Consider the following 19,365-nt stretch of genomic DNA (forward strand, 5'->3'; position numbering starts at 1 on the left):
AATATATGCATTAAGATGCCTATTTCTAAGTTGTTTGTAATACCTAGAAATTCCAAAAAACATTCAATGATAAGGTAGAGAAATTATTTATGTTCATATGGGATATTATGCATTAAAATTATATTTAAATAATATTACAAAATCAGTGAGCAAAACGTGATACCAAGTTGTATATTCAGAATGATCTCAACTATATTAAATCATGTGTGTGTATATACACATATTCTCAGATGTGTGCGCACAGACATACACACACACCCATACCCCAAAAAGAAATGAGAAAATGCTAAAATGTTAACACTGGTTGTCTCTGGGTGGTGTCCTTTGTCTTTATATTAATCTGATTCTCCATAATAGGCATGTATTTTATACTAAAGAAAAAACGTATGTTGACTAAACAGACATAATATCATGAAGGGTAGGATATATGGATTTGTTAACCATCAGCAAAAACAAATTAATTTGTTTTCTTATTTGCAGAGAAAGAAGTGTGTTTGGAAGTCAAAATGTGGAGGAACTGTCTTTTCCTCTCCGTGTTTGAACCCGATTCCACATCATTTGTATTTTGCTACATTGGGAGGACTTTTACTGGCTGTAAATCCTGTAGGCATAAAATAATACATATTGATTTTATTACCTATCTTTAAAGTTTTGAAATTTTTGCTTTGAGCTCTGAAAGTTTGAGTAGTTTTCAGTTATAGTAGTCCACATACACCAAACTAGAATTCATTAAAAATGATTGATACGAGATCTAGAAAGATAAGAAAATTTAAATTCCTGTGTGTGTGTGTGTGTGTGTGTGTGTGTGTGTGTATATATATATATATATTTTTTTTTTTTTTGACAGAGTCTTGCTCTGTTGCCCAGGCTGGAGTGCAGTGGTGCGATCTCGGCTTCACTGCAACCTCTGCCTCCCGGGTTCAAAATTGACAGATTTTTTTTCATCATATTAAGAACTTTATGTCCATCATAGGGATAGCTCTTAGGTGCTAGTGTTTTTCTTTGCTGATTTTATTGCAAGCCTTTTTCCTAGTTCTCATAAATAGCACTGATTGATTTAATATATGTATACCAGCTTCATTTATGTCTGCTTACCCCTATAGCGTTTTCTGCTATTTTAGTTCTACCCCTAGGAGATTATGAGTTTGTTTTTTAAAGGGTAACTGATTAGTAGGATGATGTAAAATGCTGTGAATTGCTTTTTCCTATGACAGGCTACTGGGAACATTATTTGGAAACATTCCTGTGGAAAACCACTCTTCTCTTCCCCACGATGTTGCTCACAGTATATTTGTATTGGCTGTGTAGATGGGAATTTACTCTGCTTTACTCACTTTGGAGAACAGGTAATGGAACGAGAAATTTTTTATATATAAAATTTTATATATCTATATAAATTTATATATAAAAAATAGGACTAGAAATTTTATATATCTATAGTTCTATTTATATATTTTTTTAAATTTATTTTTCTCAAAGGCAAAGCAGATGGTGACAACTGAAGTAACATTTTAAACATCATTATTCAACTCATGGTGTTGAGATGTTGAGAAGTAGTTCTATTTTAGTTGTGAAGCCATGGATTTCTTAATTTTTTAAAGAAGACATAGTAGATTTAAAAGATTTCTACACAAACATTGTTACACTTCTTTTGTCATCTCTCTCCCCCAATTTTAAAAAATATTACCAGTTTTTAGCATGTTTTATTATAACTTCTACTGAGATTATGAAAGTTGAAATAAAACCCCTGGTTTCTTTTAATTGATACAGACATTTGTACCTATTTATGGGGTGCATATGTGATAGTTTGTTACATGCATAGACTGTATAATGATTAAGTCAGTGTGTTTGTGGTGTCCATCACCGTGAGTACTTATCATTTCTATGTATTGGGATCATTTCACGTCTTCTCTTTTAGCTGTTCTGAAATACACAACATATTGTTGTTGGCTATAGTCATCCTACTCTGCTATTGAACATCAGAGCTTATTTTTTCTTACTATATGTTTTTACTCATTAATCTGTTTTTATTTTTTTATTAGCCAACCCAATCCCAACTTCTTCTTTTTTTTGAGACAGAATCTTGCTCTGTCACCAGGCTGGCCTGGGTTCAAGCAATTCTCCTGCCTCAGCCTCCCAAGTAGCTGGGACTACAGGCGCATGCTGCCATGCCTGACTAATTTTTGTATTTTTCGTAGAGATGGGGTTTCACCATATTGCCCAGTCTGGTCTCGAACTCCTGACCTCAAGTGATCCACCTGCCTCAGCCTCCCAAAGTACTGAGATTACAGGCATGAGCTACCATGCCCGGCCCCCAACTTCTAACATTCCATTTTCTTCCTCCATGAGATCAACTTTTTAAATTCTCACATATGAGTGAGAACATGCAATATTTATCTTTCTGGGCCTGGCTTAATTTCACTTAAGATAAAAATCTTCAGTAGCCAGGCATGATGGCTCACGCCTGTAATCCCAGCACCATGGGAGGCCGAGGCAGGAGGATCACGAAGTCAGGAGATCGAGACCATCCTGGCCAACATGGTGAAACCCTGTCTCTACTAAAATACAAAAAAAAAAAAAAAAATTAGCTGGGCATGGTGGCGTGCGCCTGTAGTCCCAGCTACTTGGGAGACTGAGGCAGGGGAATCGCTTGAACCCGGGAAGTAGAGGTTGCAGTGAGCCAAGATCACGCCACTGCACTCCAGCCTGCAACAGAGCAAGACTCTGTCTCAAAAAAAAAAAAAAAAAAAAAAGATAAAAGTCTCCAGTTCCATCCATGTTGCTGCAAATGACATGATTTCCTTGTTTTTTAGGGCCTAATAGTATTTCACTTCATCTATATATACATTTTCTTTATCCACTCATCCATTGGTGGACACTTAAGTTTATTCCATATCTTTGCTCTTGTGAATAGTGCTGCAGTAAACATGGGAGATGGGAGTGAAGATTGTCTCTTTGATATACTGATTTCTTGTCTTTGGGTAAATAGTAGTAGGACTGTTGGGTGTGATAGTTCTCTCCTTAGATTTTTGAGAAATCTCCATACTATTTTCCATGATGACTACACTAATTTACACTCCCACTAGCAGTGTAAGTTCCTTTTTCTCCACATCCTTGCCAGCATTTGTTATGTTCTTTTCGTAACAGCCATTTTAACTGGGTAAGATGATACCTCATTGTGGTTTTGATTTGCATTTCCCTGATCATTAGTGATGTTGAGTGTTTTTTTCATATACCTGTTAGCCATTTGTATGTTTTCTTTTGAGATATGTCTGTTCATCTCCCTTGCCCACTTTTTAATAGGACTTGTTGTGTCGAGTTCCTCATATTCTAGATATTAGTCCCTTGTTGGATGAATAGTCTCCCATTCAACAGGCTGTCTCTTCACTCTGTTGTTTCCTGTACTGTGCAGAAGCTTTTTAGCTTAATATAGTCCCACTTAACTATTTTTGTTTTTGTTTTAGGCCTTAGCCATGAAAGCTTTGCTTAGACCAGTGTCCTGAAGTGATTCCCATATGTTTTCTTCTAGGAGTTTTAACTAGTTTTGGGTTTTATATTTAAGTCTTTAATCCATCTCGAGTTTATTTTTATATACAGTGAGAGTGAGGAGTCTGGTTTATTATTCTGCATGTAGAGATCCAATTTTCCCAGCACCATTTATTGAAGAGGGTGTCCATTCCCCATTGTGTATTTTTGACACCTTTCTCAAATCTCAGTTGGCTGTAACTACTTGGATTTATTTCTAGGTTCTCCATTCTATTACATTGAGCTATCTATTTTTTATACCAATACAGTGCCATTTAGCCTTATTTTGAAGTCAGTCACTGTGATGCCTCCAACTTTGTTCTTTTTACCCAGTATTGCTTTGGCTATTCTGGGTCTTTTTGGTTCCATATGAATTTTGTTATTTTTAATCTTATTTTTTGAGATGGAGTCTTGCTCTGTTCCCCAGGCTAGAGTGCACTGGCATGATTTTGGCTCACTGAAACCTCTGCCTCCTGGGTTAGAGCCATTCTCCTGCCTCAGCCTCCTGTGTAGCTAGGATTACAGGTGTGTACCACCACGCCTAGCTAATTTTTGTATTTTTAGTAGAGACGAGGTTTCATCATGTTGGCCAGGCTGGTCTCAAACTCCTGACCTCAGGTGATCCACCCGCCTTGGCCTCTGAAAGTGTTGGGATTACAGATGTGAGCTACCGTGCCCGGCCACAACTTACAACTTTTTATCATTGCCCATGAACTCTTCCTTTCAGCGCAATTAATTCTTTTTTCCTACATTTGGAAAAAAGAATATATAGTTTGTAATAAGATACATTGAAAACTGGTCTCACATTTTTTTTTTTTTTGAGACAGTGTCTCACTGTATCGCCCAGGGTGGAATGCAGTAGCATGATCTTGGCTCACTGCAACCTCCGCCTCCCAGGTTCAAGTGGTTCTCCCACCTCACCCTCCCCAGTAGCTGGGACTATAGGTGCCTGCCACCACACCCGGCTAATTATTGTATTTTTAATAGAGACGGGGTTTCACCGTGTTGGCCGGGCTGGTCTTGAACTCCTGACTGCAGGTGATCCACCTGCCTTGGCCTCCCAAAATGCTAGGATTACAGGCATGAAACACCTCACCTGGCCCAGTTTTTAATAAGATACATTTAAGGCTGGGTGTGGTGGCTCATGCCTGTAATCCCTACACTTTGGGAGGCTGAGGTGGGTGGATCATGAGGTCAGGAGATCGAGACCATCCTGGCTAACATGGTGAAATCCCAACTCTGCTAAAAATACAAAAAATTAGCTGGGTGTGGTGGCACGCACTGGTAGTCCTAGCTACTCGGGAGGCTGAGGCAGGAGAATCACTTGAACTCGGTAGGCAGAGGTTGCAGTGAGCCGAGATCGTGCCACTGCACTCTAGCCTGGGCAACAGAGCAAGACTCCATCTCAAAAAAAAAAAAAAGATATATTGAAAACTCAATGTAGTTTTACCTTTGAACTCAGTGTCTCTGAATAATACTAACTCTTGGAGCTCAAAATTAATTTTACTTATTATGCATGGCAGTGAATCACATGGTAACAACACTTCAGTATATTTTGTTTTGGATTTTAGATTTTACCACTGGGACAGAGATCTAGTGTCAGAGTGCTTCTTTTCAGAAAAAGCCATTTTGTCTGTGTATAGTTACCATTCAAATAGCCTATATCTCTTAGATTTGCATTAAGAACCTCATAGAGCTTTAAGGGAGAATTGGAGCAATTAGATGAATGAATTATATTTATTTTTATTACTTGTTATAGGTTTGGCAGTTCTGTACCAGTGGACCAATCTTTTCATCCCCGTGTACCTCACCATCAGAGCAAAAAATATTTTTTGGTTCCCATGATCGCTTTATCTACTGTTGTAACATGAAAGGTCACCTGCAATGGAAATTTGAAACTACTTCAAGGGTCTATGCAACACCGTTTGCTTTCCATAACTGCAATGGCAGCAATGAAATGTTGCTGGCAGCAGCATCTACTGATGGGAAACTGTGGATCCTGGAATCTCAGAGTGGACAATTGCAAAGTGTTTATGAACTTCCTGGAGAAGTCTTCTCTTCTCCTGTGGTCCTGGAATCAATGCTCATTATTGGGTGTAGAGATAATTATGTTTATTGTCTGGATTTATTAGGTGGCAATAAAAAATAATCAAATACAGTCCTTATTTATATAACAAATGTGAATGTTTGAAAATATTTTACCATTATAGAGCATGTGGATAGTCTTATTTTATATTAAAGATTATATTTTGGCTAAGAAACGGACACTTGTCTACTACACCTGGTTGGAGAACAACTATATTTTACTTCCCATAGGAACAACAGAAGATTTTACAAAGAGAGAACAAAACACATCAATATATTTAGTAACACTTTTAATTAGGTGTGATGGTTAACTTTATATGTCAGCTTGACTGGCTAAGGGATGCTCGGATAGCTGGTAAAACATTATTTCTGGGTATGTCTGTGAGGCTGTTTCTGGAAAAGATTAGCATTTGAATTTGATTGAGTAGACTGAGTAAAGAAGGTCCTCCCTCACTAGTGTGCCAATGTGGGTGGCATCGTTCAAGCTGACGAGGGCCTGAATGGAACGGAAAGGTAGGGGAGGGGCAAATGCTCTCTTCTTGCTGAGATGTATCCATCTGCTCCTTCCTTTGGACATCAAAGCTCCTGGTTCTGAAGCCTTTGGACCACTCTCCTGGGTCTCCAGTGTGCAAATGGCAGATGGTGGCACTTCTCAGCCTCCATAATCACTTAAGCCAATTTTCATAATACAGCTCTCCTAATCGCTAGGTTTCTATGGAGAACCCTAATGCATTAGGCTAATTTTATGTTTTTTTCTTTAAAAAAGATCCCGGCGGGGCCAGGGGGAGGATCAGAATATACTTAGTGGGTTAAAAACCGTCTTTATTACATGAATTTGCCATTCATGGCAAAAGGTTTTTCAAAGGCAGGATCTAGTTATCAAATTACGTTCCTTAATTATTTTTAATGAAGTACTAATGTAGACTAAAATATACACACACACTGTGCCCCAAACACAGTGCAATTTCATGTTTATACGTGGTGATTTCACGCGTTCATTGTTCCTAGCAATGCCCTTTCCTTAAAATTTTGATCTTTTGCTCATCATGGAATGGGTTTGGTTTTTTTTTTTTTTTTGCATTAATTTTGATTTTTTAAAAATACTGCATTAAAATAGTATTTCCCTTGCTTACTAAGTTTTCTGGCAGCCAAGGCAAGTGCTCACATGCCTAACTCACTTTTCATTTCACCAGGGTCTGGCCCTGTAAGTCAGTATATCTGATGTGTGGCCATAAGCTGCAAATTCTCACGTGCTCTCAGCTGCTGCTTCTGCTGCTGCTGCTGAGTAGCCCATGCTGTGAGGAGGCTGTACAATCCTTTTGTCTGAGACCCAGACCAATTCCAATTTAGGATTGAGACAAACATTTTATTTGCCCCTGTTCATTATTTTTCTCGAAAAATACCTAGTAAAAAATATAATACAACACCTTGAAATTGTTCTTGTTCAACAAAAGCTATGTAAATATAATGAGATTGTTTTGTAGACAGTCATTGAAATCAAATTCCATCAGTGCCAAAGGTCTCGTGGGTATTTTTTATTGAAAGATCTTTTCCCTTCAATAATGGACATTTTACATTAAAACTTTATACAACCAAAATATCCAAATTATATTAAAATCACACTAAGGTATTTTCATTAAGTCTCTAACTTTACTGTTGGTAAAAATATTAAGACACTTGTAACTAATGTTTCTGCTTTAAAATAAGCAATTAAACTAAACGTCACAAGAAGAGACAATACATACTATACATTTGCAGATAACTGGCTAAATGATAATTTAATAGTAATTAATAATGTTTGTGTGAGAAACAATTGCACTTGAAAAATTAAAAAAGTAAACAAAAAACCCTCTAGTTTTATATATAAGTCTATGAACAGAGGTTAATCATCTATAACCTTGCCAGGAGAAGTGTATGTTTGTTTAAATTAAAAAAAAAAAAAAAAAAAAAGCTTGCATTTAACATAGTAATCATTCATTTTAAAAAAAAGTCTTGAACTTTTTATATGTTTTTGCAGAATTTCCCCCATAGTTTGTTGCTCTGAAGACTGCAACACAACTAAAGCAAAATAACACTTCATTGGTATTTAGTGCAAATTCGGGGTGATTTTGAAATGACATGTTAAACAAGTACCCTTTAGAAGCTGTTAGAAGTACGTACTGTGACTGCCCTTTCTTCAGTGTACTCTTCTTTTAAAGACTTTGATGGAAAAATTTTAACTGAGGTATTTCGCCTACTTTGTTTGGGCACAGTGATATCCCAGCCAATACAAAGTTGACACAACTACCATTTTTTGTAACTGATCTTATTTCCCCACCTGTTCCCTGCCATAATTGGGATATTGTCCAAAGCTGACAGGATGAAAGAAAAAGTCAATTCAGAAGAATTACTGTAGCATTATCATTCCAGGGCTGTAGGTGGAAACATTTCCATTAAAAAGTGTTATATTAGTGAGGAAATCATTGGAACTAACAAATGCCTACATACAAGATTTAGACATGAACATTAGTATGGAAGACGTGCAGTGAAATACTAATTGCTTGCCACAGCAATAAAAAAAAGTTACATTGATTTTTAACAGTCTGAAGGTCCAGTATATATAATATTAAATCCAACTTGCAAGAGTACAACTATCCACTTGACCACACACGCCAGCTGCTACAGTGACGCTGAGCCATTGTTTCTAGAAAGAAAATGGTTTCTACATGGTAAGTAACTTTGCCATCATCCTTTATTTAAGGTACATGGTAGAATAACAGCACATTGCATATTGAGCGAGCATATAGTAATGATGGATACTTAATAAAGCACGTTTTAGTAGGTGAGGAAAAAGGACGTAATTCCCTCTGCACAGAGCAAAGGATGTGTACCTGTGTACCTATATTTTGGAGTAAGAATCTAAGAAAAGGGGAATATGCCAACACTATGAAATACAAGGTTAGCACCAGCAATATGTGAGTTTGCTGGTATGTCTACGTTTCACGTAAAGTAAATTTAGGGAAATAAAAGTGAATATATGTGGCTTTTAAACTGCCAAGTCCCTTCTTTGTATGCACATGTGTATGATAATAAAAAGGCCACTTAAAACTCAGATGTTTTTTAAAGGTAGCAAGGTGAATGCTCAAAATTAGAAATGCTACTGGACATTTGACTCTAAATATGAATTACTCAATTATAGTAAAGAAAAGACTTTCTGCAGGAAGTCCTTATTACAAAGGCTCCAAATCTTGGCTCCCTGTTAATTTTCCCTAAAGACCAAAGGGAATTTTCAAACATGTAACGTCAATAACCTGTTGTTTCTTGTAATAAATGGCTGGCTTGGGGGGTTGTTTTTATTATTTTTCCTGTCTCACCGTTGCTTTTTGAGTGAATGAGCCTCCCCTTCGAAGTCTGAAAAACTAGATTACATTAGGATCAGTGTTTGTCTCAAAGTTCTTAACCTTTGGGATCTATCAGAATTGATAAGAAGCGTTTTTGCCAGAATACATATTCCTGGCCCAGTCCGCACAGGCTCTGATTGAGTAGGCCTGGGTGGGAGCCTACACATCGTAACAACCACTGCCCTAGATGGAGATTCTCGAGACAGAAAGCAAACTTGTAGCTCTGATCTAGAATTGCCTTTCTTCACTACATTAAATTAAAATGTTCCCTGGGAGCCAGCTGGGCCAAATGCTTCACATGTCCTTAAGGAGGGTATTGGAATAACGAGGCCTCACACTATGAATCCACAGTGTGGTAAAAATGTGAATGGATGTGCCTTCTGTGTTACAGCTTCAGAGTGGGGAAAACTCATGAAAACTAACATGGGCACAGTTGGGAGCCAGAATGTTGTGATTCCCAGTTACTCACTGCATTCAGGAGAATGGGTGTTCTCGCTTTTAGCTAGATATGATCCTTTCACCATTACCGCAGAAAGGATAAACATTCCCACACATGGTAGAGTAAATGTTTTGGACAAAGAAAATTAGTGCATAGAATCAAAAAACCATTACAAAAGGTTGGCAAAAGTACATATTCTGAATGGTGTGTGGGTGGGTGTGTGTGCAAGGCCATGGAATGGGCATGGGCAGGCTCTCATGAGGAGTTCTTAGCTTAGATATTTTGCTTCATGTGGTCCTGTGGACGGAATTTTCTCTTGAGAACTAGGAGGAGCTCAAGGCACCAGGACCTAGGGTTGTGCAAATCCACTCTTTACAACGAACACCACCAGTTCAGTTTCTAAACATTATTTTACAGCCTATAAAACATGCTTCTTTTCCCTAGCTTGATTTCTTTACCCCATATAAAAAATAAATAAATAAAAAGGGCAAGAGAGGAGCCAATAACTGGCAGTAGGGATTGGTGACAGTCACTCTTTACTTAATAATCTGTGGACAGTCGCTCCAAGCCTTTGCTTTCCTTTTGGCCAAAGCCAGCCAGGCTGGTTCTGTTGACACGGGGGCAGCATCCGGGGTGGAAAACCTCTTGGTGACTTCTTTCACTAGCGGCGCTGGGGGAGCCGAATCGGAGATCTCCACTGGGTTTTGTTTTGAAGGAAAAGGAAAAAGTAAGTTCAGAGCCACATTACACATTTTCTTTTTAATTAACAGATAAACTGTATGTATTTATCATGATAAACTGTATGTATCTGTCATGTACAACATTGTTTTGAAATATATATACATTGCAAAATAGCTACATCTAGCTAATTAAAATATACAAAACCTCACAGTTATCATTTTTGTGGTGAGAGCATTTAAAATCTACTCTCTTAGGTCTCTTGAACATATTCCTCTTATCTAACTGAAATTTTGTATCCTGTGATGAACATCTCTCCAACACCCCCCACCCCAGCCATATTTTGATTTATCAGAAGTGTGAGACAGAAAAAAGAAAACCCAGTGAAACACAGACAGGCAAATTCCTGGACTCCCTCAGTGAGGAGAATGAAGGAAAGCAAGCTGTGTGTTTATAACTCTTGCACACAGAATTACAACAACCAAAGTAGTCAGTTTTACTTTCAAAGAATTTCCAGAAGCCTAATCTGTATAAAGAAGCTATGCCTGCATGATATCCAGTCAATTCCATGAAGAAAAAGATCAACTCAACAGACTGGATCTATTAAGCTGATGAGGTTAAAAGCTACCTTCCTGGCCGGGCATGGCGGCTCACGCCTGTAATCCCAGCACTTTGGGAGGTCAAGGTGGGAGGATCACTTGAGGTCAGGAGTTTGAGACCAGCCTGGCCAACATGGTGAAACCCTGTCTTTACTAAAAATACAAAAAGTAGCCAGGCTTGTTGGCAGGTGCCTGTAATCCCAGCAACTCGGGAGGCTGAGGCAGGAGAATCACTTGAACTCTGGAGGCAGAGGTTGCAGTGAACTGAGATCGCACCACTGAACACTCCAGCATGGATGACAGAGTGACACTCCACTTCAAAAAAAAAAAAGCTACTGTCCCCACAAAAGCATCCACTGGGTGCCTCTACCTCTGAGTCTCACAGATCCTGCCAGCTCCCATGACCTTCATCCTTGTCTCACAGTTCCTTTACACCGTATCACTTTCTTTATTAGAGTGTACAGGCTTCTTAATGTGAGAGAGTGCTTGTCTTATCTTTGAGTCATATTTAGTGCCTATGGCAGTGGCTTACACATATGTTTCTAGAACTCAGGAAATACTGACTGAGAAGACAAAATACTTTAGAATAAAGACTTGCTTTATTAAGCTAGAACCACTCCGAGTTGCATTAATCCATTAGTACTTCTGATAAATCAGGCAGAGAAAGATTTGATCTCTTTGACTTTGGGGCTTTCACTTTATTTTGAAAGAAACTCATTCTCTCTCTTTTTCTCACTCTTTCTCTTTCTGGTTCTAACAGGTAGAACCCTTAATTCCTATAAGTAAAATCAAATGACATAATGCCTATGAGGTTCTTAAGAAATTACACAGCAATCTAAAGTGGTTTTCAAATATAAAGCTTTGAGCCAGGCACAGTGGCTCACGCCTATAATCCCAGCACTTTGGGAGGCCAAGGTGGGCGGATCACTTGAGGTCAAGAGTTCGAGACTAGCCTGGCCAACTTGGTGAAACCCTGTCTCTGCTAAAAATACAAAAATTAGGGCCGGGCGCGGTGGCTCAAGCCTGTAATCCCAGCACTTTGGGAGGCTGAGACGGGCGGATCACGAGGTCAGGAGATCCAGACCATCCTGTCGAACACGGTGAAACCCCGTCTCTACTAAAAAAAATACAAAAAACTAGCCGGGCGAGGTGGCAGGCGCCTGTAATCCCAGCTACTCGGGAGGCTGAGTCAGGAGAATGGCGTAAACCCAGGAGGCGGAGCTTGCAGTGAGCTGAAATCCGGCCACTGCACTCCAGCCTGGGCGACAGAGCCAGACTCCGTCTCAAAAAAAAAAAAAAATACAAAAATTAGCTGGGTGTGGTGGCATGTGCCTATACTCCCAGCTACTTGGGAGGATGAGGCAGAACCCAGGAGGAGGAGGCTGCAGTGAGCCGAGATGGCGCCATCACACTCCAGCATGGGCAACACAGCAAGATTCTGTCCCTCACCCAAAATGCCAAACAAAACTAAAAAAACAAATATAAAGCTTCCCTCTGTCACCAGTAGTAAATATATCTTTAATAGTGAGACCTCTTAATATCTCCTGACCTCAGGGAACCACGGCATAGAAAAGCCTGGGTCTAGAGATTAGAAGCCCTTTGGGGAATAGTGGAGCCTCGTGGGGAAAACAGATGCCCTATTAACCCCTTGGAGGGAGCCTGTTCAGAGTCATCTATCCTCCAAGTGATTGGTAATAACAAGATAGTTGGATATATTACATCACTTTTACCTTTTAACCAAATAAAGAATATTTTCTAAATGTGTACATCTCTTACATGTCATGAACATATAAAAACTGCTGTTGTTAATTAACATCATGGACACTGTGCTGAGAAACCTTACTCTGTAAAGTCACAGACCATCAGAAACCTGTTGCGTGAAATCACATCAGTGAGAACAGACCATTTCACTTTTGCCTGGAGCATCTGAGCCAAGTGTCACCATGACATAGAGATGCAGTTTCCATTTCCAACCCAGGTGCAGAGCTCCGGATAGCGGTTTTCAGATACAACATTTTACACGTTTATCTTTTCTGTTTTTGTTGTTTTTGAGACACTCTGTCGCTCGGGCTGGAGTGCAGTGGCACAATCTCGGTTCACTGCAACCTCCACTTCCTGGGCTCAAGCAATCTTCCCACCTCAGCCTCCCAAGTAGGTGGGACTACAGGTATGCACCACCACACCTGGCTAATTTTTGTATTTTTAGTAGAGACACGGTTTTGCCATGTTGCCCAGGCTAATCTCCAACTCCTGGGCTCAAGCAGTCTGCCTGCCTTGACCTCCCAAAGTGATGGGATTACAGGCATGAGCCACCATACCTGGCCCACATTTATCTTTCTTTTGTGTATTTTTAAAATTGATATATATATATATATATATACACACACCATACTTGTATATATTTTGGGGCTACATGTGGCATTTTAATACATGTAAATAATGTGTAATGATCAATTAGGGTAAGTTGGATATCCATGACCTCAAACATTTCAAACATTTATCTTAACTTTGTAGTTTTAAAGGAAACAGAAGCCTGAACACACTTTTCCGCTCAGTCTTGGTATTATCTCCTTTATGTACACCATGGCTTTGATCTGACTTATTAAAATGCTACTCCATTTAAATTTTACCTAAACTTCACCCTTTACCCCAAGTCTTACTATAATTTTGTCTCTTCCCTTGTTTAGAAGGTTCTTCTGTAAGTTAATAAACCCAATTTTGTCAGAATATAGGTACAGGGTGCTGGAGATGGCTCATACTGCCGTGCTAAACGTGCACAAATGTAGAGAGCCAGCTGACATCATATTGGTATAATAGCTTTGAACTGGATTGAAGATGCTCCAAACAAAGGTCTCTCCACCCTCTCAAGAGCTAACTGTTAAGTATTCACCAACACACCACTGATAGTGGGTGAGTTCCTGGTGGTCTTTATCAAGAGCTTAATCAGTGTCAACATTTATGAATGAGGTTATCAGACAGCCTGTGCTTTGAAATGCTTGAGGTGCTCTGTTAGTCATTACACTGTAGGATATAAAGCACGCTCTACAAAGAGAAACCTGGAACTACAGTTACAAAACAATGGACCTGCTCTCTACCTGTCACAGAGGTAGGAAGAGTGTTGGCCTTTTTCAGCTGTTCTCTGCGCTCAAACCTGGACACTGCAGTCTCGGGCCTCTTCTCTTCTGGCAGAGCAGTGGACTTGTGCAGGGAACCTGCTCTGCTGACACTGCTGCTTCCAGGCTGCGGGCTGACACTGACCTGCGTGGGCAGAGACAGTCATGGGAAGCATGTTTTCAACCTAAGACATGGAAAGACTGACCCTGCAGGCCTTCTGGGCTTCTAGCTGCCAGCCCCTGACCTCTGCTTCCAACGGTGGGCTGGATTACATGTATGAGCCATGTATGCTCAACCACGGCTCCCGGTGAGGGAGCAGCTCAGAGCCAGTGTGCCTAACAGGGAAAGTTACTTTCCCAGAAAAATCCCACCAAACTGACTGTAACATCAGGCCACGGGAACAAGACTCCTGGTTTCCTTGCAAGAAGTTTGTTTCTCATGTAACTTGTATATCACTGCTGTAAGCACATCATGGATTATGGCAAATCAGGTTAACCTAAGAGTATAAAGAAACCAAATCCAATTTCACACTGAAAATGCTTCCCTGGTTTAATGGTGGTCAGTTTATTTACTGTTCAGCCCTCTCTAAGTACTTTCCACCAGCCCAGCGAGCCTTTTGTTTTGTATCCTTGTGACTGAAAAGAGAGCTAAGCTCAGGAAGGCAAAATCACAGCTGAAGCCCAGGCTACTCACATTTTCTTTGGAGAGTTTTTCCGCCTGTTTGGCCTCTCTGGCTTGCTTCCTCTCCTCCCGTGTCGCCTGCTGCTCCCGAAACCCCTTTTGCTTTTGCAGTGCTAATGTTATCCAAAGCGGCTGAGCAGTTTCCACCTTCTCTGTAAGTTTGGAGCCATCTAAGGAGTGCCTGCTCTGAAGCATTGGCTTCTCTGTAGGGAACAAGACAAAGGCCGGTTTGCAGTGAACTTAACTGCTGACTTATCTCAGTTCCTCACCCCCTAAAACTTGTGACATATTAATAACCCTATGGCATATTCAGCCGGCTCCTTCCTAGCACAAACTCTGTGCTGATGCCTGAGTGGCTCCACTGGGTGGGAAGGTAACATGTTTGATCACCAGAAAAACAAGGGCATTTGTCTTCCCTAGAAATGGAAGAAGTTACTCCATTAGAAAAAACTAAAATAAATCTCCAGGGTCATAAAATCTCAGGCCTCCAGGGGATCCAGATAGGTATTTGGTTCGTTGTTCTTTTTTTGATTCATTCTTTTTTGTTTGTTTGTTTTGAGACAGAGTTTTGAACTGTCACCTAGGCTGTAGCAGTGGTACAATCTTGGCACACTGCAACCTCTGCCTCCTGGGTTCAGGCAATTCTCCTGCCTCAACCTCCTGAGTAGCTAGAATTACAGGCGCCCACAACCACACTTGGCAAATTGTTGCATTTTTAGTAGAGACGTGGTTTCACCATGTTGGTCAGGCTGGTCTTGAACTCCTGACCTTAAGTGATCCACCTGCCTTGGCCTCCCAAGGTGCTATGATTACAAGCGTGAGCCATTGCACCCGGCCCTAATTAACTGCTTTAAATGAAATTTATTTTTAGCCATGGAACCATGGTTTTCCCATCAAAGAACATACTACGTGGAACTCCAAAGTCGGAAAGATGAAAAAGGGGCACCACTCTGCCTAATGGAACAGCTGAGGAACACTGTGGGAAGCCCATGATTTTGGTCCACTGCCCTCATTTAATAGATGTGAGTACTCCAGCCACGACTGCCATGCTCATGGTCACTCAGCAGTTAGTACACAGGCTTCTGAAGCTAGAACATAGGCCTTCTGACTTCAGTCTCTGTTTTTCTTACGGTTGACTGTCTCACCTATGTAATTGGGGGTGAATGCCTCACAGGGGATTGGTGTGACAGGTTGAGCACTAGGCTCTGAAATTGAGCAGACCTGGATTTGATCTTTGATGATCTTACAAAAACTACTTAACTTCTCCAAGCTTTAGTTTTCTAATCTAGAAAGTGGAGATGATAATGGCACATGCCTTATTGGGTTGCCATGAAAATTAAAAGAGATCCTGGGAACCAGAACATTTACAACAGTTCTTGGCAAATCCTGGTCACTACAAAAGTGAGCTGTTCTTTTATGCCTATGAGACAAGAATCTCCTTTTCCTTCAAGTAAAAATCACGCATGTTCAGAGATAATCAGTTGTTGAATCTAAATCTCAAAGGAAAGGGGCTCACTATGGTATTGTTTTTGAAATCCAATAGAAGTTTACCCTTTGGTAGTCCAGAAACTTACTTCCAAGGCTCTCAGTCAACTAGATTTTATATTGTACTCCAGAATGAAAAGAAACAGCAATGATGAGAAAATAAATTCAAATTAGAAATTCAAGCAAAAAGGAACAGGGGGCAGATTCTGCTTATTTTTCTACATTCTTTAGATCTATAATGCTGTACAAAGATAATTCATATTTATAATGAGCCTAGGGCACTGCAATATCCCTAAATCATCAAATAACAATGAAGTTATGATCTAGCACAGAAAATAAAACTGACACCTCTTAGAAGTATTTTAAAACAAAACTGAAATTCAAAGAGTTTTTGATTCATCTTTAGTTAACCAGAAAATCAAAAACAATTGATCACCTCAAACATTCTGCTTTACAGTGAAACTTAAAGATTTCTGTTTTTTTACTCCAGGTCCCTGTAACACTTCTTTAGAAAACTTCTAAAAGCCAAGTTGCCAAGATCTAAATGATTTCTACAGAAAGCTATTATACCAAAGGGAATTCTGATTCTGGCTAAACATTGAATCTGAACTTGTTTGGGAAGGTCACTGAAACAACCAGCCAGTTTGCTGCCAACAACTTGGACTATTGTTTACTGCAAGGGTCAAAATGCCTTTAAAGTATTAGTAACGAAATTTATAATTGACTAATTTGAAAAAAGAAATCTCTGGGTAGGAGGAGGAGGGAAGATGGTGGCTGCAGTACCGGAACAGCTGGGTGCAATGTGGATGTAGAAGCTGAGCTGGCCTTGGGGGGTCTCCTTCATCTCAGTGTTTCACCCCAATGCCAGGTCCACACAAGTGCTTCTCTTGACACTTCTCAAAAATGGGAGAATAATAATAAAACTGTTTATCCTCCACAACTGCCTGCAGAACCTCAGAGACCAGCAGAAATCTACCAACACCAAAGAAAATGAAAAGACAGAAAAGACAAGATACTGCATTTGGCAAAATTGGTAGGAGAAATGTCCGCTGACCAGGCTTAGCTCAACTGGGATTCAGTGACAAAAAGGGACCCAGATCATTAAAGAGGTTCTCTTAGAAGCACAAGACATGGCAGTGAAAGACCACAATGTGGAACTCAGATCCAGTTTACATATAACTGAGTCCACCTTAGGGTGAGGCCAGTGCCTGACAGGTTTTTGCTACCAAAGTAGAGGTTGCTTTGGGATCATGAAGGTTTACTGCTATTATTTTATGAAGTTGATGGAAGGACCTCCCATCTCCATGTGAGGCACCAAAGATGGCAAAGTCACCCATACCATAGAGTATATATTCAGAAGCTTCAGCACTGGACCATCACTCACACTATGATGGGGCTGTGATAATGGAATATCACTTAGCCTAGGAAAGACTCCTCCATGTGTCATCATTACCACTGTGGGGAGCAGGCAAGTAGTCACTCAACTTTTCAGATACTGCTGTCCATGTCTGTAAAATGGAGCCAAGATTACCTACCTATCTGTGTGCTGTGAGCACCGAAAGAGATGATGTAAATAACTTTGTAAATGATGAAGCACGAAGGATGACTAGTGTTGAAATCATCCAAACACAGTAAAATCTCTTATTATAGTCAAGGTTTTGAAAGATAGTCAATTGCGTAATCTAATTGAGGAGTTCAACATTCCTAATTAAAAATGTATTTTGCTCCAATATAAACCCATTCTCTCTCATTCTAAACTCAGTGGACAGGCATATCATAGTCTACCTGAGTTGCCTCTTCAAGTTCTGAGGAGATGAGCAAGGATCACAGGGTTCTAGTCACTACTCCCAAAGGGCATTCCTTGGAGAAAGGGATACTAAGCTATTTTTCTGTTCTATCCACCATAAGCAGGTTAGAATTTCAGAATGAGATGCTATGTATAATGAAAGGGTTTTTTTTTTTTTTTTTTTTTTTTTTTTTTTTTTTTTTTTTTTTTTTTGAGATGGAGTCTTGCTCTGTCACCAAGGCTGGAATGCAGTGGCACAATCTCTGCTCACCGCAACCTCTGCATCCCGGGTTCAAGCAATCCTCCTGCCTCAGCCTCCGAGTAGCTGGGATTACAGGTGCCCGCCACCACACTTGCCTAATTTTTTGTACTTTTAGTAGAGACAGGGTTTCACCATATTGGCCAGGCTGATCTCGAACTCCTTGCCTCAAGTGATCTGCCCGCCTTGGCCTCCCAAACTGCAGGATTATAGTGTGAGCCACACTTCCTGGCCTGAAAGCATTTATAGTACAAGCACACGGGGATTATCATTGCTGTTTTAATCTCACCAGGTAGATTCAGAGTCAACACCCTACAAACCTACATATTTGTCCTCACTGGCCCCAGCCTTGGGAATGCAGACGTCTTTATAAAGCACTGGTCTCCAAAAAAGTTGCGTATTTCACAGGAAATGTGAAAGGCAATTTACTGGAGTTAAGAAAGAAAGATTAGAATTTCTATTTCTCTGTTTTTTTTTTTTTTTTTTTTTTTTTGAGACGGAGTCTGGCTCTGTCGCCCAGGCTGGAGCACAGTGGCCGGATCTCAGCTCACTGCAAGCTCCGCCTCCCGGGTTTACGCCATTCTCCTGCCTCAGCCTCCCGAGTGGCTGGGACTACAGGCGCCCGCCACCTCGCCCGGCTAGTTTTTTGTATTTTTAGTAGAGACGCGGTTTCACCGTGTTAGCCAGGATGGTCTCGATCTCCTGACCTCGTGATCCGCCCATCTCGCCCTCTCAAAGTGCTGGGATTACAGGCTTGAGCCACCGCGCCCGGCCCTATTTCTCTGTTTTTAAATGTAAGGATAAAAACAAAATCAAGTTTTTTTTTTTTTTGAGACAAGGTCTCACTCTGTCATCCAGGTTGGAGAGCAGTGGTGAGTTCGCAGCTCACTGCAGCCTCGATCTGCTAGGCTCAAGCAATCCTCCCACCTCAGTCTCCCAAGTAGCTGGGACCACAGGTGTGCGTCATGCCCAGCTAATTTTTGTATTTTTTGTAGAGATGGGGTTTCACCACATTGCCAGGCTGGTCCTCAACTCCTGGTAGGCTCAAGCAATCTGCCCACCTCAGCCTCCCAAAGTGCTGGGATTATAGGCGTGAGCCATCATGCCTGGCCCAAATCAAGCTTTTTTAATACTTAGTACCCTGACTGGCAGTGACCCCATAGCCCATATATTCAAAGGCTATCTATAACAAATGGTATGTTTAAAGAATCTCCAGGGAAGCTGGGAAGGTTATGTGGGGCTGCATGCGGTGGGCGCTTTTTGTTCTCAATGGTTCTTGAATGTAGCATATGGGAGGTTCTGCAGTTTGGTGAGTTTATATCTCCTTTTAACTA

At 40.4% G+C, this 19,365-nt stretch overlaps 2 protein-coding genes across 13 annotated transcripts in view; one reads left to right on the forward strand and one right to left on the reverse strand.

Moving 5' to 3' along the window:
- The window catches only part of AASDH (aminoadipate-semialdehyde dehydrogenase), a 43,133-nt gene extending 37,343 nt beyond the window's left edge, over positions 1-5,790 (forward strand). For 10 of the 12 annotated variants that reach the window (XM_023192222.3, XM_023192224.3, XM_023192225.3 and 7 more), the window contains 3 exons: positions 481-603; positions 1,215-1,346; positions 5,285-5,790. In XM_023192222.3, coding sequence (XP_023047990.1) covers positions 481-603; positions 1,215-1,346; positions 5,285-5,674 — 645 coding nt within the window. In that variant the 3' untranslated portion in view covers positions 5,675-5,790. The remainder of the gene's footprint in view (positions 1-480; positions 604-1,214; positions 1,347-5,284) is intronic. The other 2 variants (XM_023192228.3, XM_023192231.3) reach the window with 1 other exon arrangement.
- A 2,526-nt stretch (positions 5,791-8,316) lies between these two features.
- Positions 8,317-19,365, reverse strand: part of CRACD (capping protein inhibiting regulator of actin dynamics) — a 32,142-nt gene continuing 21,093 nt past the window's right edge. The window contains exons 6-8 of the mRNA XM_023192248.1: positions 14,514-14,704; positions 13,802-13,964; positions 8,317-10,126 (exon numbers count right to left, since the gene is read on the reverse strand). Coding sequence (XP_023048016.1) covers positions 9,966-10,126; positions 13,802-13,964; positions 14,514-14,704 — 515 coding nt within the window. The 3' untranslated portion in view covers positions 8,317-9,965. The remainder of the gene's footprint in view (positions 10,127-13,801; positions 13,965-14,513; positions 14,705-19,365) is intronic.

This window comes from Piliocolobus tephrosceles, chromosome 3 (assembly GCF_002776525.5).
Source record: "Piliocolobus tephrosceles isolate RC106 chromosome 3, ASM277652v3, whole genome shotgun sequence".
In the NCBI taxonomy this organism is placed as follows: domain Eukaryota; kingdom Metazoa; phylum Chordata; class Mammalia; order Primates; family Cercopithecidae; genus Piliocolobus; species Piliocolobus tephrosceles.